General features: G+C 46.3%; 2 protein-coding genes across 2 annotated transcripts in view; one reads left to right on the top strand and one right to left on the bottom strand.

Annotated features, from left to right (window-relative positions):
* LOC147623417 (uncharacterized) overlaps positions 1–18,105 on the top strand; it is a 68,189-nt gene extending 50,084 nt beyond the window's left edge. Inside the window, exon 2 of the mRNA XM_086821560.1 lies at positions 17,868–18,105. Within this exon, the coding sequence (XP_086677686.1) occupies positions 17,868–17,870 (3 nt within the window). The 3' untranslated portion in view covers positions 17,871–18,105. The remainder of the gene's footprint in view (positions 1–17,867) is intronic.
* LOC147623418 (uncharacterized) lies at positions 2,607–5,700 on the bottom strand. The gene is made up of 4 exons (XM_086821559.1): positions 4,109–5,700; positions 3,649–3,994; positions 3,381–3,542; positions 2,607–3,257 (listed from the first exon to the last, which is right to left on the bottom strand). Exons 1-4 carry the CDS (start codon positions 5,620–5,622, stop codon positions 2,811–2,813), a joined length of 2,469 nt encoding a protein of 822 aa, XP_086677685.1. The 5' UTR covers positions 5,623–5,700; the 3' UTR covers positions 2,607–2,810.
* Positions 18,106–18,982: the final 877 nt, after the last annotated feature.

Here is an 18,982-nt window from a genome sequence, read left to right as displayed (position 1 = left end):
ATCATCAGACTCTGGATCTCCAAGAAGTGGCGGCTCCTCGACAGTGGATGCTGGAACATGCTCATCAAAGACCACATCCCGGCTGACAACAATCTCGTTCCTCTCTGGATCATACAACCTGTATCCCTTGGAAAGAGAGTTATACCCCACAAATACCAGCTTGCGGGACTTGGAGTCAAGCTTCCCCCTCTGCTTCTTCGGAATATGTACATACGCGTCACTCCCAAAGACACGGAAGTGCGAGACATCGGGTTTCCTGCCAAAATATGCCTCAAATGGAGTCATATGGGGTACAGAAGTCGTCGGAGAGCGGTTTATGGTATGGACAGCTGTTGCCACAGCCTCACCCCAAAGTGGACGAGGAAGATCTCGATGCTCCAGCATGGTCCTCGCCATCTCCACCACAGTCCTGTTCTTACGTTCAACAACTCCATTCTCCGAAGGCGAACCGGTATTGGCCAATTCCCTCTTGATGCCATTATCTGCACAAAACCGAAAGAATACAGTCGAGGAGAATTCCCCTCCTTTGTCAGCCCTGAGAGTCTTGACCTGAAATCCAGACTCTTTCTCCACCATCACGTGCCAATCCTTGAACCGAGCAAAAGCCTGGTCCTTCTGTGAAAGAAAGTAGACCCACGTGAATCTGGTACAATCATCAACAAGTAGCATGAAGTAGAGAGATCCTCCCAAGGATGGTATCTGCTGTGGTCCACACAAGTCAGTGTGAATCAACTCCAAAGGTTTCGAAGCCCGCCTGGAAGCCTGCTTCGGAAAGGATTCCCTGTGCTGCTTACCACGTATGCAAGAACTGCAGCGTCCTTGCCTACTACCAACATCTGGCAAGCCAACCACCATCTGGTCCCGGAAGGCGCGCCGCAAAGCATCCACATTTAAGTGGCCAAAACGAAAGTGCCACAAATCTCCGACCTGAGAGCCTGTCAGTGAGGAGAGTGCAGAGAGCTTGTAGATGCCGTTCTCCACACCGCCTTCCCAAACAACTTTGCCTGTCTCACGGTCCCTTAGAGCAACGAAATGCTCCTCAAATTCCACCCGAAAGCCAGTCTTGCATACCTCATGCACTGACAAAAGATGAAAGCCCAGAGCAGGGACATAAAGAACTCGGGAAGCATGCTTGCCCCCCTTGCCGTCGGGAATGAACTCCATCCGGCCCTCACTATGAATCGGAATAGTGGAGTTATCGCCAATAAAGATACGACCTGACTGCCGTTTCAGATCCAGGAAGAAGTCACGGGATGGAGTCATGTGCCTGGAAGCACCACTGTCGAGAATCCATTCCCGAGTATCATTTGCGGTGAAGCCAACTGCCTCCTCGCTCGAGGATGATGAATCATCGGAGTCCACCATCTCCAAGTGCACAAATGCCGGAGTCTTCGCAGCTGAGGCTGAGGAATCAGCACTCTTCCCTGTCCGCTTAGGGCACTTCCTCCAGTAGTGGCCTTTCTCGCCACAATCATTACACAATCTTTCGGCCTTCAGCTTCTCTCGTTCTGGATCAGGCTTCTTCTCGGAAGACTTATCTGGTGAAGCCTTCCCTTTGCCCTTGTTGGTATTACGGCCTTTCGACCGTTGGCCAGTTAAGGCCTCCGAACCTCCGCCGTGAGGAGGGTTCGTGAAACGTTCCTCCTGGTCCAAGACCATTGGCACAAGCTCCTCCCAAGTAATGGTGCTGAGCCTGCCACTCGTGATCAACGAGGAATAGAAAGCGGAATACTGACCAGGCAAGTGGGAAAGTAACGTGATGGCCATATCTTCGGACGATATCTCTTTCCCAGCTTGAAGGACTTCCTGCTGAAGGGCCTGCAGCTTGTTAATGTGTTCCCGCATCGTCGAAGACTTTGCAGGGTTCATAACCCGCATCTGCACTTCCAAGGATATCCGCTTCATGGGTGACACCCTGTTGTACAAAGAAGCCAAGTGCTCCCATATGCCTCTCGCCAGCGTCATGTGCTTCACATGGTTGATCACCTGTGGTGTGCAATTGAGGAATAGAAACGACCGGACCCTGGCGTTGACACGGTCCCACATTTGTGCCTGTGCCTCTTGGTCCTTCCTCGTTGATAATAACTCCCCTTCCTCAGCTTCCGGCCTTGGCACCCCTTTGATAATAAAATCAGCAAGATCATATGACTCCAAAACTGACTCCATCATGACCTTCCAGATGCCATAATTGGACCTGTCCAACTGACGATCCACTGGGAACGTGGGGAGAGTCGGAATCTTCACGTGCTTCTCAGCCATCTCGAGTAAATCCGCCATCTCGGAGAGTAACCTGAAAGGGTGGGTGGGTGGGAAAAATCAGAAAATCAGAAAATATGCAAGTGGCTGTCCAGCCCCTCTGCCCGCCTTCCCAAGGTGGTTCCAAACGTTATGTACTGTACGGATCCGTACGTACTGTACGTTGTTTGGTACGGAAAAAAATTTTAAGGTACGTAAAAATACGTACTATTGGTAAAAATACATAAAATGTAAAAAATTTCAGCCACTTACATTAAATTTCAGTCCATGTCCACATTGACATATAAAACTTTCGAAATAGAGACACAACAAGGTCAAAAACCTACTAATTCAAAAGTGAGAAATTAGAATCACAAAGTCGTCAATCATACTTAATAAGTTAATCGTACTTAATACTTAATACTTATTACTTAAGACAAGTCACATTGTCACAAGTGAGTCGTGACAACTCACAATTCACATCAAGAAATGATGAAATTTGAAAATGAGTCTATGAATAATGACAAAATGTGCCATGTCCATACAACACCAAATCAAAACTAAGGTAATCCAAATCAAAACTCATCATCCGATGAGGATGATGACCCTGGAGAATCAAGCATATAACCCTCCGTGATGACATTGCCCTCGTCATCATACTCAGGCCCTGTCATCATGGGCACAGGTGGGTGGGCTGCCTCAGATGTCCCTGTCCCTGTCTCTGCATCATCCTGCTGGGTAGTGTGAATGAGGCGAACGGCCTCATTCGCACGTGCTCGAGGAGTCTGAATAGGCAGCTTTCCTCTCCGGGCGCCTCTCCAGCCAGAACTCTCTGCATCTGCAGGTCCCTCATGTAGCTGAATTTTATAAGCTCGGGCTCTCGATCTCGTCACCCGCCTGTCTACACTCTCCAGCTCTCTATGCAGGAGGCAAAGAATCTCGTCCTGCTCATCTCTCAACCGTTGCTCTGCCTCATCAATGGTGGTAGGATCTGGGACCAGCTTGACACGTGTTGGATCCACCTATTCAACGTAAAACCAAAGAGAATGCGGAGTGTCAACGACTCAACTTTTTGTATACTATAGTATAAAAGCTATGTAAATGGGAGGCCAATCCCCACAAGCGAATGAATAGGATAAACTCACCTGTTTTGGGGTGCCCAAAGCATGATAAGCTCGTACGAGCTTCATGTTGGCCCTACAATAGACCAGTCTCTCTAGTTGAGAGGTGCTCAAACGATTGCGTATCTTTGTATGTATGAGCGAGTAAGCGCTCCAGTTGCGCTCACAAGCACCTGCTGAACAATCCTGCACTCCAATTCAAAAAAAGTGCTTCATTCATGTGAGCTCAGCAATTCCCAATAAGCTTCACAAGACTAGTTCATAGTCCATAGTACATACATGATATACATACCTGAGATAGCACTCGCAGAGCTATATCTGTAAGCTGTGGAAGACCCTGGCTTCCATAGTTTTGCCACCAAGTAAGAGGAAGCTTGGTGGCCTCTGGTCTAAGAGCAACAACTCTGGCAAATGAGGGTCCCAAGTTGTTGACCCAACTGCAGAGCTCCGCATCAATCTCCAATTGCTGCTCCACATCATACATACTATTAATGTATCTATCTCGTAAGGTGAGCAGCTCCCTATCATGAAAGAGAAGTGGCGTCTTGTAGAAAGGATGGAGGAATGCAGCCATCCCATGAATGGGGCGACTCATATACCCCCATCGATAATCCACAATAGCCAATATATCATCTCGGCTGCAAGAGTAAAATAAACAGAGAAGTAGAGCAATTAGTAAGTCAAGACTCAAGACTCAAGAATCAAGAATCAAGATTCTGTAATCGGCCATCAAGAATCAAGATTTTACTTACCAATTCTGTGTCAGGGACGTACAGGCTGCAATATGACTCTTCATCTGCATGAAGAGGTGGTACACTAAGCCCAAAGTGGAGCCCTCCATGTCTGTGACTCGCAGAAGTACAAATACTGGCTGCAAAGCCACCAAGAGAGTTTGCACATCCGTCCAGAGGGTCTCATCCAGTATCCGTCTCTGTATGTATTTGGTGGGCTCTGTCTGTGAATGATACATATCTCTCCACTTTGGATCCACAACTGTCTGTAATAGTGGATCTCTCAATTTGAAAAGCCTGTGTAGCACCAAATACATATAGGCAAATCTTGTCTTGGATGGCCGCACCATATCTAGGTTGCTGTGGCTCCTAAAGATAGCCAATGCCTGCTGCTTCTTTCTGAAGAATGTAGTGATCTTCGTGGCATCAGAAACTGTGGGTTGCACCCAACTCAGCTTGCCTATGTCCTCCATAAGCAAATCAAGGCAATGGGCTGCACAGGGAGTCCACACAATGCGAGGAAACTCCGCCTCCACCATGTCTCCCATTGCCTTGCAATTAGCAGCATTGTCTGTTACAACCTGCACCACATTCTCTGGACCAACTTCAACAATTGCCTGGCGAATGTGCTGATAGATACTCTCAGCAGTGATGCGTTCGCTTGCCTTCCCAGCATCCACAGCGCGTAAGAAATACATACCAAGACATGAAGAGACAAGAATATTGATGATGTGTCGTCGCCGTGTGTCACTCCAGCCATCTGAAATGATAGTGCAACCAAATTGTTGCCAACCTGCTTTCACTGGCACCAATGCCTTGTCTATCAAGGTCTTTTGCTCATCAAGCATCGTGGTGCGCATCTTTTTGTACTCAAGCCCTGACCATGACTCCGTGTGTCCAACCTGGGCTATAGCTCTGACCATCCTCTTCCATTGGTCAGTCCTCAAAACATTGAAGGAGATATTGCACTCTATGAGAGTGCGAGCAATCTCCATCTCAGCCACCTTTTGCCTTTCTTTGACCCAAGGCTGTGCATGCACACGAGAAGGCAAGGTGGTTTGCCTTTCCGTATATGTATCACCCTCATTCTCATCTTGCATGACAGAAGGCCTCTTTCTCGCACACGATGCCTGCTCAGAAGAGGCAGGCTGAGATTCATCAACCTGCGTGGATGGACCAGCCAAGTCCCCAAGAAGAGCATCATGAAGCGCATCCTGTGTCTCTTGTGTGCCTCTTCCTCTTTCAGCTGCCCCCATTGCAGGGAAATTTTCAGCAATCAACTGATCTCTCAATGCTTGTGGCACTCTCTTGCACCCTGCACAATTGTTGGTGGTGCCAATGCCTGTGAGGTGCTTGATGACACGAGTAATTGTACTCGTGAGGGTGAAATTGCAGTACTTGCACTGCCATTGTCGAGTGCCACTACCTGCCTGCCCTGGAGTAGTCACAATGCGAATGACGTTTGTGTGCTCCTTCCAGTATGGGTTCTCTCGCTTCGGCATGATTGCTCTGACAAATTCAATGCACAATGCCATACAATTTCAATCAGGATTCAGCAATCGTGCAATGCATTATATTTAGTGGGCAGCTCAGGTGAGAGTGAGAGTGAGAGTGAGAGTGAGAGGGAGAGGGAGAGAGAGACTGAGAGCTAAGTGCATGGTCCACAGATGGTGGCCTAAGGTTGAGAGAGAGAGAGAGAGAGAGAGAGAGAGAGAGAGAGAGAGAGAGAGAGAGAGAGAGAGAGAGAGAGAGAGTTATGTTGCTGCCTTGGGGGCCTGAGCAAGGGTGGGTGGGAAAACGTCGCCGACAGCAGATTCGCAGAAGAACACAGAAGATACAGCACAGGGGGCCGAGAGCAGATTCGCAGAAGAACACAGAAGATACAGCACCACAGAACATGGCTGAGCAAAGGGACTCGGGAGGGCGGTGGCAACAAAGGGGGGCGAGAGCAGAAGAACACAGAAGCAAAGGGAAGGCCTGGGGAGAGAGAGAGAGAGACTGTACCGGAAGGTGAAGCAAACGGAAGGCCTGGAGACTCGGACGGGGAGAGAGAGAGAGAGAGAGAGAGAGACTGTACCGGAAGGTGTGCGAGCGCTGGCGACTGTACGGAGCGATGAGTCCAGGTGCTATCGTCGGCTGGCGGCAGTACGGATCGGCGAAACCCAAAAGAATGCGAAACCCCAAAAAAAAAACCTGTCGCAGGCGATCAACGAAAACCCCACCCAAAAAAAAACCCACACGTACGGATCGATCCGTACGTACGGATCCCCGTACTGTACGGATGTACGATACGGAATGCATCCGTACGTACGTTTTGATCCAACCTTGCGCCTTCCTCTTGCACCTTCACTTCCCGTTCAGCCCGAAACAGTCCACCGATCAGCAACCTGTTGCTCCCCCTCTTGCTCAGAAAAAACGCCCAAGATCTCCTAGAGCCTAGGGCTCTGATACCATGTCAGAATATGCAGCGGAAATGACAACCAAACTTGGGTAGACAAGAGCAAGTAGACTGCAGAAAATAATCAGCACAAGAAACACAGAGAGATGTGTGTAAACTCTTCTCTATACACAAGATCCCGGAAATACTGAATGAGAAAGTGGAGGAGGATGGGGGGCAATATATACAATCCCATGAGGGCAGTCGGCCAGCTCTAGAAAGGGCCCACGACTGAATAAATGTCCACGACTGCTGAAATTAGCAGTCGGCCAGCAACAGATGCCCCACGCCTGGACAGAACAAGTCGGCCAGCACTCCTACAGCCCACGACTGATACAGATGCAGTCGGCCAGCTTCAGAGTGCTCTTGGCATCAACTGGCAGCCCTCCAGCCACTAGAAAAAAATGGGAAAAATAGGAAAAAAAAATACGGGGAGTGTGGAAAAATGATATACGGGCGGGCACACCCACAACAGAGGCCCTGGTGTATACAAATAGACAGGAGATGACTTCTAACACTTTCATGGTGAGACTTTCGGCATCGTTGGCATAAATGCACATGCTCCAAGTCGTGGTAGTATGGAAACATCGTCGCAAGAAAGAAAATCTTCATCAGCAAAGCATCGGGAAGCTGTTTTACTTCCAAAAAATTATATATTTCAAGTATTAGTCATGGGTTCTCTGCCCGAGGTGTGCCAAAATCTGAATATTTAATAGTCATGGGTTCTCTACCTGGGAAGTTCCCCAAAATGTGAATATTTTGGATTTTTTTTGTAAAGCCTTGTTTCTATAAAAGACTTGGCTCCTTTTTATCTTCCTTTCCCTACTTAGAGCTGGGGGTTTGTCTGTAGATAGATTGATGTAGGCATTATGTATGGTCAAGCTCTTGTATCAGGCTTGACATGAGAGTTTCAGGTGTTGACATCATTGTGGTCTTTTGTATCACATGTTTGCAGTCTAAGAGCCCAGATCATCACTGTCACATGCACTCTGCACTGTAGTGCATGGTGACAAGATGGCTCATCATCATCAGCGTAACATTGTACATTATTAGCACCCTTTAGGATGATATTTGTCGTATGTCGTGACCGCATTGTAATTCTCAGTCTAGGATAAGTCAGGCACAAGCTACATAGGTCATTCTAAGCCTTAGTCAATCAGTCCAAGTCCCTTAACCCACTTGAAGAGATGCATTCATGCATGTAGAGTCAATAGAAGCCTTAGGATTTGCATTAGAAAGCACTATGTATAATGCATAGCATTCATCCAATCATTGTTTGCAGAAGCCTTCAGATAACATCTAGCATTCATTAGAATTTATCTAGTATTATTCCCATAATTTATAGCATTTATTGGGCATTTTTACATCATTTATCCATTTATCAAGGACAAGATGTAGTCGGCCAGCTCTGTAGCCAGCCGACCAGCATCAATTGTCCATATAAATAGCTGAGCATATCATTCATTCATATCTCATTCAGCCTTGAAGACCTCAATGCTTGGAGCCTTCAGGACAAGGAGCATAAGCGATTGGAGAATTCAGCACATCATCCATCAGCGTTTCATCCATCAGCATATAGGAGCATCAACGCTTGAGCAATTCAGCCTTCATTCAGTAAAACGTAGCATCTACAACATTCAGCCTACAGATCATCTTGCGTTTTTAGCATTCATACAGCAGTATCCTTTTTTGCATCATTTTGCTACAGCCACTTGGTAAAGGTAAAACTCAGCATTCATACTCATTTTCAGCATTCATACATAGCCTAGAACAGTCCCAATCAGCCCCTTCTCTCAGCCTCAGATTTGCAGCCTTCCTACATCCATTGGGAAGAGTGCATAGGCTCGAGATTGGTCATCATTGGTGCTTCTACAGCTGTGTACAGTTCAGCCTGACTCTTGGTCCTCAAAGATCTTGCGTTTGGCTTGTCGTCACAGTCAGTCTCTTCAAAGAAATAAAGCAAATACTATTCCGGTAATGGGATAGGGGGCCCTTCAGTGGGTAATTTGGGACCCCATACGGTGTACAGTTTCTATCTCTCTCTCTCTCTCTCTCTCAAATCTCTTTAAGTTTGAAGTCATAAAGTGGATTGCTAAACTCTTGAAACTCAGGATACAGAAGACGGTGTGAGCATTTGTGTGAGAGGATCCTCAATTGCGAATACTTCCGTTGCATGTTACAATCACACTGAAGGTCTCTCTTAGATGACACTCCCTCACTCCGGAGGGGGGTTTGTTGGATATTTCGGAGTCTAGTGTCAAGTGGTGTGTGATCACTCTTTGGTGTGAACAACCCTTGTGAAGGTCTAGGTCAAAAGATGAGTCTTGATGCCTATAAAAAGATGTACTTGGGGGGTTCCATAATCACAATATGAATATCATTTGAGTTTTGCAACATCTCTCTCTTGTGGTCTACCACATCTCTCTCTCTCTCTCTCTCTCTCTCTCTCTCTTCACCATTGTCATGGATTGAACTTCATCTCTCTCCTTGAACCCTCATCTCTCTCCTACACTCATCATGGAAATCTTCCACCTTTCATAGCTTGAGCTCTAGATCATGTGGATACCAACACGTATAAGGCACATAGAGATACATTATCACAATGTCGGGGAGAGGGTTCATGTAGGGGAGATCATTTTAACCTACTTCTCTACACAAGAAAACATTCTACATCTATTTACCAAGGCATTGCCTCGAAGAGAAGTTTGAAGCTTTCCACAAAGCTTTAGGCTTACTCTTCTACATAGAGTGATCTGCATCCTTATACAAGTTTACATTACCACTAAGGGGAGATTTCATGGCATATGCTTATATGTAGTGCCGCATGTGAACATGCACCAACTCAAGGGGCACTTTTGTCCTGCGGGTTTTTCCCCTTGGACATTTGGTGTGAAAGGACACCCAGACTAGGTTTATTATTATCACTTGTACTTGTCACGTATCATATTATTGTGTGAATATACTTGCAAGTACTTCTAAGTTTTCCCTCTCTCTCTCTCTCTCTCTCTCTCTCTCTCTCTCTCTCTCTCTACCACTGTTTGCCCCTATTCGCCGCCGCCTTCCCTTCGCTGCTCTTTGCCACTTTTGCGTCCCTGAGCGCAGCCGCCGCCGCCTTCGCCCTTGCTCGCTGCCCTCTCTCCCGCTTGGGCCGGCTCTGTTCTGCCTGGTCCCATTTATGTAGAATGTCCCTACCCCGGACCAATGGTTGAACCCTCAACTAGAAGCCACTCCCACCCTTACCCCATCACCATTGAGCTAGCTCCCGTCTTCTCCCGTGTCCTTCACCACAACTTGGGTTGGGTGATTGTGACAATGGTGCTCCCTCTTGAAGACAGAGTGAACAAGATCGAAGAACAGGCTCAAAAGGCCCTTTCAGACCAAAAGAAACTGATAGATAGGACATTGAACCAGCATCAAAAGGAGATTCATGCTGTTAGGACTGAGATTCAGGGCAAAGAGGAAATGTACAAACAGCTGCAAGTGTGATGCGACAAGAGATGGCAGCCTGGATGGATGCATGCCTGGCTGCATGCATGGAGAAATGTATGAAATTATGCAAGGAAGAGTTGCACAAGTATGGCAAAGAGGAAGGAGAGCTAGCCACACAAGAAGCTCTTTCTCTAGAGATTGCCCAATTGTGAGATGCCGATGCCAAACTTGAGGCGGAACTAGAGGAGGCTAAGAAGGCAATCACAACAGAGATTCATCCGGGAGGAGCATGCAGGCCTCCAAAAAGACATGGAGGCAACAAAGAAGAGGTTGGAGAAACCTCCAAATGGGTTGAGGTTGTGAAAAAGCAGAAAACAGTCAACACCCCGAATGCCACATCCATCATGACGGCCACGCTTCAGGAAGAGAACCGTCGCCAATCTAGGGCTCTACATGTGCGAGTAACAGGCTTGCAAGCGGGCAACTCACCAAAAGAGGATGGTGAGAGACTTTATGTAGACAGATGGGCCTCACTGACACACCTTTTGTAGATGCTTGGTGAGCCAGGAAGGACTTGACGAGGGAGAGGCCTCTCCTCCTCAAGTTCAAAGATACGGAGTCCCGTTCGGCTTTCTTGAAGAAGAGGGCCACCCTTTAAACCACCAAAATATACCTTGGAGATGACCTCACCCCCCTACGGGTGGAACATAGGAAAGCCGGGATGTTTCAGGTTATGGAAGCCCGCAAGGCAGGAAAATGGGCCGTTTATCGTGATAACCGAGTCATCATCACGGATAAAAGCCCTACATGATGGTGTGGGGCCTATGAGACCATAGATGCATTGAGGTTGGGAGTATGAAATTGCAATGGAACTCTATGGTCAGACATAGGAGGCTTCACAGAGACTTACACAGATAGGGATATTATCTTCTATGCAGAAACACATCAAAGTCGTGAGAGAGGGCTACCCAAAGTGGAGGGTTATACATGGGATTCAGCTTTCAGACGACAAACATGCACCACTGGGCGGTGCGTGGCTCGGGAGGAGTGGCATGCTTGTTTCGCCCTCATTTGAGAGGCATGCTCACAATGGTTAGACACGATGAGGAGGCTCGTTTTATGTGGATGCAATTAGCCAGGCCTAGCTTGAGAGTGATGCATATTGCAGTATGCTACTTCCCACCAGAGAAATTAGAATATGCATGCAGGTTGATAGAGAAAGGGGAGACTCCCTATGCGCCATTATTTGCAGACATTGCAGAGTTCTCCCAGTAGGGAGAGGTCCTCCTATTAGGAGACTTTAATGCACGGACAAAAGGGGAACAAGTGTAGACATATGACTTCTAGGGAGATGCCATTATGTTGTCAGAAATTGACTTGGCTGAGATGGGCCTCCAGAGGGCCAACCAGGATATGGGGAATGCAACATCATATGGTAGACACTTCTTGGAGATGGGGGCTATGCATGAGCTGGTTATATATAGTGGGTTGTCCAGATGGTTGCAGTTGGACAGACTTACATCTTTTCCGCATGGGGGAGGCACCAGTACGGTGGATTACCTCATGGGATCTTGCTTTTATACCACACATCTCAGACTTCACCATCCCTCCTCCCCCCATACTAGCTGACTACGCATTACTTTCTTTCACAATCTCATGCCCCATCGTACCGCCCACACCCACACCCTCTGTCACCACCTTCACCCGGATTCATTTCCATCATGATCTTGACCACCTCATAAAATACTTTACTCAAATCTGAAAATCACTTACTTGTAGATGGTTGATAGAAAACCAATACTTGTGGTATGATGAAGCCACCCAGGTGATGCGAAGTCTCCTTGTAGAACACCAGTGGAGAGGATGTACCACCACAAAGGACACAGCCGCCTGCTGTGAGAGAGAAACATCCACTTGCAAGTGAGGAGAGAGAGACCTGGCTGCTGATTGGAGATGGAGTGCACAACCTCTTGCCTGATTGGAGAAGGAGTGCACAGTCACTTGCAGCCTGCTGGACAGTAAGAGCAACCCCTTTGTTGAGATGGCACAGTTGCCTGCAGGAGAGGAGCAGTTGAGTGAGGCGTGGCCTTCAGATGGAGGCAGCCAACTCTGTGTAGGCAGAGCATGTGATGGGCGCCTGGCTGGGAAAGGAGAAGCAGCCGCCAGCAGTCAAGGTGAAGTTGCTTGTATGTGAGGTGAGCAGCCGCCTGTAGTACAGTACAGCCAGCCGCCTGGGAGAGAGAGAGCAGCGTGGAGCAAACAGTTGCCTGCAACAACACTCAGCCACCTGTAGAGGCAGGCGCAGCCAGCAGCAGAGGGTACTCAGCCACCTGTAGAGAGGTAGGCGCAGCCAGCAGCAAAGAGCACTGCAGCAGTCGTTGTGCAGGGAAGGCAGCCGCCTATTGGAGGAGCAGCCGGCTGGAGGATATGGGTGGTGGAGCAGCTGATTCGACAGCAAACGTAGGTGATCACCGGGTGATGAAATCAACGCCAGAAAGATGCGATGGATCCTCACGCTTGAAGGAGGAAGTCTTTTTAATAAAATTATAGTGGAGTTAACTTTGGTGATACCCACGTATGCATGTGGGGGATTAGTGGGGGTAGGTGACCATGCCCACCCCCACACTCACTTAAAAGTGGGGCTCCCCACCTTGGCCCCAAAGTGGGTGCCCAAAGGGGGTGCCCACTTTTAAATAAGTGTGAACACCTAACCTTATAAAATAAAGGGTTAGAATAAAAAATATTAAAACAACATGTGCGACATACTTACCACCTGTTCACATGCACCAAAACTTGTCAGAATACAGAGCAGACTTCACGACTCACTGGCAGGCGTCCCCGCTCAGTAAGTAACACGTCAAGCAGGCAAACACACAAATACATGTCATGCGAAAACAGTTTCAAACATGCAAAATATGTGTGCATGTGCAAATAGTAACATGGACATATCTCCCGTTCATGGAACAAGTACAAAATATCTGTCGGCACAAAACTGGCACGATATAAAACATAAAAACCTGGTCTTCCTATGGAGTGACAGTCCCATAGGTAAGACACAGTTCCAGGCACGAGTTTCCCTATGGTGTGACAGTCCCATAGGCAAAACACGGCACGAATACTGGCTCTTCCATGGCGTGACAGTCCCATGGATCGAACACAGTCCAGGTCATACACGGGTGGCACTGGTCTGGCTCCCGTCCATACGACACCATCCTGCTAACACACGGGTGGCACCAGTCTGGCTCCCGTCCATGTCAGCAAAATACTGGCCTCTTCACATGAGACACCGGCCTGGCCTCAAGTGAATGAGACACAAAAACTAGGAATGGACCAAATGGTCGGCCAATTGGTGACAGCTAACGGGTTGAGCATCTTGAAACAAGTCAAGTAACTTCTTTAATTTCTTGCTTTCAAATACACTTAATTCATTGACATCCATAGTAGGTACGAGAAATGAAGAAAGTGGAATCAAGACACAGTGGAAAGCATTATACGAAGAAGAATCCATTATATTTCCAAAATCAATGTTATTTACAAGAGGTCCCTGAGAGGGATGTATACAATCACCTAAGATACAATACTGGGTGTTACTAGAGCAATCTATCTGGACCTGAAGGGTCTTAAACCACTCAATCCCTAATAACAAGTCTACATGCTCTACATGTATAACATAGCACTCCAGAATATCTTCGTAGTCCTGAATCCGGATTGGTAGCTTCTCCACCTTTCGATCCCATACTTGCCGACCCGCAGGTAGGCGTACTTTATATGTATGATCGCTAGGTATTGTGTCCAGATCCAATTTCTGCACAAGTTTGTAATTAACAAAGTCATGTGAGCTGCCAGGGTCCAAAAGAATGTGGATTCTACGGCCATTCACTTCTCCATAAACTCGGAGAAGATCATGGAAGCCAAAAACTTTAGAGTTAAACATACAATTAGAACATGAACTAGGGCGAGAAAGTACAGTGACTGAAGTACCTGCTAAAGACAACTGGTTGATTGTCTTTGCCTTGGGTCCTGGGTTGGTCTTTGCACCCTTCTTCTTTGGGCACTTGTTACGCATGTCTCCTTTTTCTTCGCAGATGAAGCAACGTCCATCCTCCTTGAGCATCAAAGCCTTGAGGAGACGGTTTTTCTTTGTTGGGTTCGAAGTAGAATTCTTTGAAGGTTAGTCCGAAGACTTTTCTTCTTTCGTGCTAGCCATCAGTGCGGAGAACTTTCGTTTGTGCTTGTTCCCCTGCTCGGTCACGGGTTTAGATTTGGAAGAGACCATTGTATCATCATAAATACGAGGAGAATGAATGGTCTTGTCCAAAGTTTTGCATTTGTTGTTTTTAACCTGTAAACGGTACGAGTCGGGTAAACCGGCTACGAAGAAACCCAAAAGAGTAGTAGAATCCATCTTCGTAGCTTTCATCTGCAAGTGTCTAAATTTATGGAGGTAGACCTCAGAAGTGAGGTTCTGCGAGGTCATGGTTAAACTGGCAAACTGAGCAACGATATCGTAGTCATCCTCCTTCTTGAAGAATTCTTTCTTGAAGACTTCTTCAAACTGTGCCCAGATTGTTGGTTTAGGTTTGAGTTCTTTCCACCAAAGCAAAGCTTTGCCTGAGAGGAAACCTGATGCTAATTGAATCTTTTTGCCATCGTCATATGGATGAAACTGGAAATGGACGTGCCACTTATGTAGCCACGTGTCCACTATCTTCTTGGTACGTTGCTTTTGCTCGTCCCCAAACTGTTCCGGAGTAATGATGGGGCCTAAAGCAGATGCCAAGGTATCCATAGCTGAGAGAGTAGATAGAGTAGTGGTCAATAAAGAGATGGAATTTCGTAAAGCTTGCATCTGCACGGCGACTTGAGCCTGACGTTGCGAGAAAGAAGCTTCTAAAGCAACTTTAAACTCTTGAAAATCAGATTTGGATACAAAATCGTCAAAAAGATCGCCATTGGTGGCCTCCGTAGCAGGCAGGTCTTCATGTTCGGGAATGGGTTCCATCTTGGATTCTTGGGTCGACAACTAGAAGAGGGCAAGATGAGAGAAAAGCTTGGCTTTGTACAAGGAAGAGTGCTAGAGAGTACGAGGAGTGTGGCAAGAAGCCCACTTGAGGCGTATTTGATAGGCCTTCCCAAAAAGCATGTGTAGCTTTAAAGCTTTGCTTTTGTGTTAAAAAAAAAAAAACTATGCTTAAGGGGTTTTTTAAAAAATTAAAAACAATACCCATAAAGCTTAAACAAAAAAAACAAAAAAAAAACACACAAGCTAGACAAAACAAGTCACAGAAGTTAAAATAATCTACATGCTTTTTTGTTCTAAAACAACACATGCTTATAGAGTTTTAAAAAAATACTGCTTTCGTTTATTTAAAACCCACACAGCGTGTAAAAAAAAAACGCTGGTTTCGTTTAAAAAAACAGAAAGCATAAGGCCTAAAAAAAACGCAAGGTAAGCGCCAAAAGCATACGTCGGCTGCCCGCCACACGTCAGCGATGAGCGCTTTCCGCTTTTTCTCTGCAATACGGCGATCACCAATTTGCTGTGAAGCTTCTCACCTACTCGCCGTCGACTGGTTCATGGGGATCTTTGGCTGCCTTCTTCCCTCATAAGGACTGCACAGCCACACAATCGCCAAGTACACAGTTGCCGACCAGCACTCTAGTGCTTCGATTTCCCACGCTGATTCAACAGTCGCTAGGAAACTCTTCGCCTCTTCTCTCTCTTTCTCATGCTGTTCACACAGTCAACAGGCTTTTCTCTCTTTTTTCCTCTTTAAAAAAAACTAAAAAAAAATAACCCCTCTTCTTGCTTAACAAGATATCCCTTTCTATGACCACTACTTTTAAGTCCTAATGATGGAAACATAACATGCTGAATTCTAAAAAACAGCAATATGCACGAAAAAACCTTCTCGAAATCATACCTTTTCTTTGACCTCTTTTTTCTCTACCTACCGACTTGCTCGTTCTCGAGGCTTGCTCTGATACCACTGTCAAATCCCCAAAGGATCACCTCGTAGAACGCTCCTGATACATGACTCGAAACCTGCAAAACAAAACCAAGCAACGTGAAGGGGGTGCAGGCTTGACTCACCTCCCAACCTTGACAGCCGTGGGCAAACCCACAAGTCTTGGCTGTCCCCACCGAGCCACGAGCTGAGCTAACTAGCTGGATGTACCGACCAATCTCTACCTCGTGACGTCCCATACCGCCACGAAGCTACCATCGCGGGCCTCGAGAGTGCTGCCGGCCTTGGTTGCAGAAAGCAGGTGCACATTTGCACTAGATCCAGGCTCCTGACCATAGAGCTCTCACAAAAACACGCGAGACTCTATGAACTATTGACTAACCTTGGTCACCCTTTTATAGGCTCTTGGCCGGTCATCGGGCGTCCACACGTGGGCGCCGGCCTGTCCATACTTGGGTGTCCGCCCGTTAGTCTATCCCTAGCCCAGCTCACCAATCAGCTTGCCTAGCTCCAAGCTTCCCCAAGCCTTGAAGCTAGTCTTGTATACGTATAGCACACGGTAGATACACACTGTGCACATGACAAGATCGGTTTTGGTTGAGGCGGGTATCGACATTAGCTGATCACAACATATCTCACTCTACACAAGATCATGTGTTGATCACATGTATTGTCAGATGTTTTCATTTTACTTTTTCTTTCAGTTTTCCATGGCTCAGACTTACTTTTGGTCTCATTATTCATAGGCCCTTGGGGTCTTCCGTAGACGTTAATATAACTTTCTTTCTTTCTCAGAATCAATTTGCTTCCTCTGTGTGTGTGTGTGTGTGAGCTTCCATTGCCCACAAACCCTAACACTAGGTTCTTATGTGTGTGAGTGAGCTTCCATTGCCCACAAATCCTAACACTAGGTTCCTGTGAGCCAACAAGAAGGTGGCCAGAAGAATGCCAAATTTGGTTGTATTTGCAGCGTTTGCTCTCAAGCTGGTGTATACCACAGAATCTGTCCCACTTGCATGTGTATAAAAGATTACCATGTGACAGAACCATGACATAGTTATTCATTCTGCTTGCAGTGTTTAAAAATCTCACGGGCTACACTAAAATCTTAGTGTCGTTCCCTTCACTGACTAAGATTGCAATGCCTATGAAAAGACTCTGTACTGTTTCCTATGTTACAGCAGCTAGAGCTGAGGTTTTTTGTTTAAAAACATTTGGCACATGCTTTGAACTAAAGAGCTTAATCAAAGGGATAAAAATAGGGGTTTGGGTGAAAGCTCACAATCATTTAGTTTAGAGTGGCTTCAGAAGGGGAGGATGTGGGTCTGCCAGTTCATCAGGCGGCCCTGACAGTTGCTGGATCTCTCAGATCAGAGAAACGAGCAGGTGGTTACAGACTAACAGCCCACTCATCTCTCACCTTTTGAAGATATAATCTTGAATGCAACCCGTGGTTTGAAGGTTTTCTTTACGTACTGAATTTCTGCTCATTGCTATTGTTGCTGACTGGAATGCTAGTGCACACTCCATGCCTGTTAGCAATAATTTCATCCATTGCCTCCATAGGCCGGATATGGGGTGGGAGGGTAAAAGCCATCCAATCCGGCAGAAACAATCTCTGCAATCCTGCAGCAAATGTCGTTGACCTTGAGCCTGCAGCAAAAAAGGTCCCGGCCTATCGGTTTGCACACCTGCAGCAAGAGTGGGGCCTAGGAGTGGACCTGCCACAATTTTTTCCAAGCCATTCTGTAAAGCTCATGATCTGGGCAGAACAAGGTAGCTATTTGATGTCTGCCCATAGATTGGGCAGGTGGGCTGTTTGTCTGTAATCAAACTCTTCAAAGTTGAGGTCAAGCTCCACAAAATCTATTAGATGCTGTTATTTTTGTTGTTACTCAAGTTTGTTAATAAGACATTTACTTTATCAAATGTCCGTGTTTAACAGTGACTCTGATCGGGATGGAATCGCTTCTGAGCTCAATATCACGTCTCTACACTGCGTTCACAAAGATCTTCTTAATGGAGGTCAAGCTTTTGATCAGAATAGGATGCTTTTTTTCTGTTCATTTTGTGCATTGTACATGCCAAATTTTTGGTTCATGGTTCGTTACTATTTGGTAAACCTGCTGTGGTCTTTTTTTCTATTGATCGATTGAATCAGCCACAGGGTTTCTAAGTACTTCTGTCTGATGTGTTGATGGGTAAGGTGCATGTGCTTGTGTGTGTGTGCATGCATGCATGCATACGTGTGAAGGTTACAATGTGTGGCCTTTTTTGAGTGGTTACTATTAAAGGACTGTAACCATGGCATGCATGTGCGTATGTGTGAATGTCACCATGTAGCGTTTTGAGGGTATTTAGGGACTGTGTAAACATGGCATGCATACGCACATTCGGAGGTCACCATGTGGCCTTTGATTGACTGGTCACTATTTAGGGACAGTGTGGAAACCTACCATGGACTTGCAGAACATAGATCATAGGGTGTAGTCCAATCTTGTGCTTACAAGTGGGCACTGCATCAGCAGCGGCTGAATCCATGTTATCTTGCTTGGCAGGTGAATCATTGTCCCTGTTGTAGTCGTCACTTTAGAAGCTTCTTTTGTATCTTTAGTCTGGGTTGACATGCATGCAGCTCTCAGATGACATGGATCTAGATACACAAAATATCTCAAAATTTTTATTTATAGAGGATTAAAAAGCAATAAAGATAATATAAATAACAAGAAAAATATTCATTTTTTACCAAACAAATCAATTGTTTACCTGACAATTCTAATACTTTATTAAGTAAAAAATCAAAGAGTGAATATATCCATCTAGCCTGCCAAAAAGTATGAACCGGGCCAACTCTCGAGTATGGATTCACTGCCTGCGTGGGGGGACATTTTTTATGTAACCTAATGGAAGCATTTTTTTGGGGAAAAATTTAAAGCTTACTTAATACATTGTAATAAATTTCAAGACATGCACAATGTTTATAAGGACATGTTTTCTGAGATAATCACCTCTGAACTTCTAGAATGCACTCCATATGCAAAGCTTAAAGATGCAATACCT

Source organism: Cibotium barometz, chromosome 27 (genome assembly GCF_041138505.1).
Source record: "Cibotium barometz isolate CiBa-2024 chromosome 27, ASM4113850v1, whole genome shotgun sequence".
In the NCBI taxonomy this organism is placed as follows: domain Eukaryota; kingdom Viridiplantae; phylum Streptophyta; class Polypodiopsida; order Cyatheales; family Cibotiaceae; genus Cibotium; species Cibotium barometz.
Note: the sequence above shows the minus strand (reverse complement) of the source record. Positions and strands in the feature narration are given on the sequence as shown.

Excerpts from the sequence above, each read along its gene's own strand:
- LOC147623418 (XM_086821559.1), bottom strand. The coding sequence starts at position 5,622 with ATGGCATTGTGCATTGAATTTGTCAGAGCAATCATGCCGAAGCGAGAG. Across the intron at positions 3,995-4,108 it reads ACGTCCCTGACACAGAATTG|CCGAGATGATATATTGGCTA; the intron begins GTAAGTAAAATC and ends TTACTCTTGCAG. Across the intron at positions 3,258-3,380 it reads CTTTGGGCACCCCAAAACAG|GTGGATCCAACACGTGTCAA; the intron begins GTGAGTTTATCC and ends TACGTTGAATAG.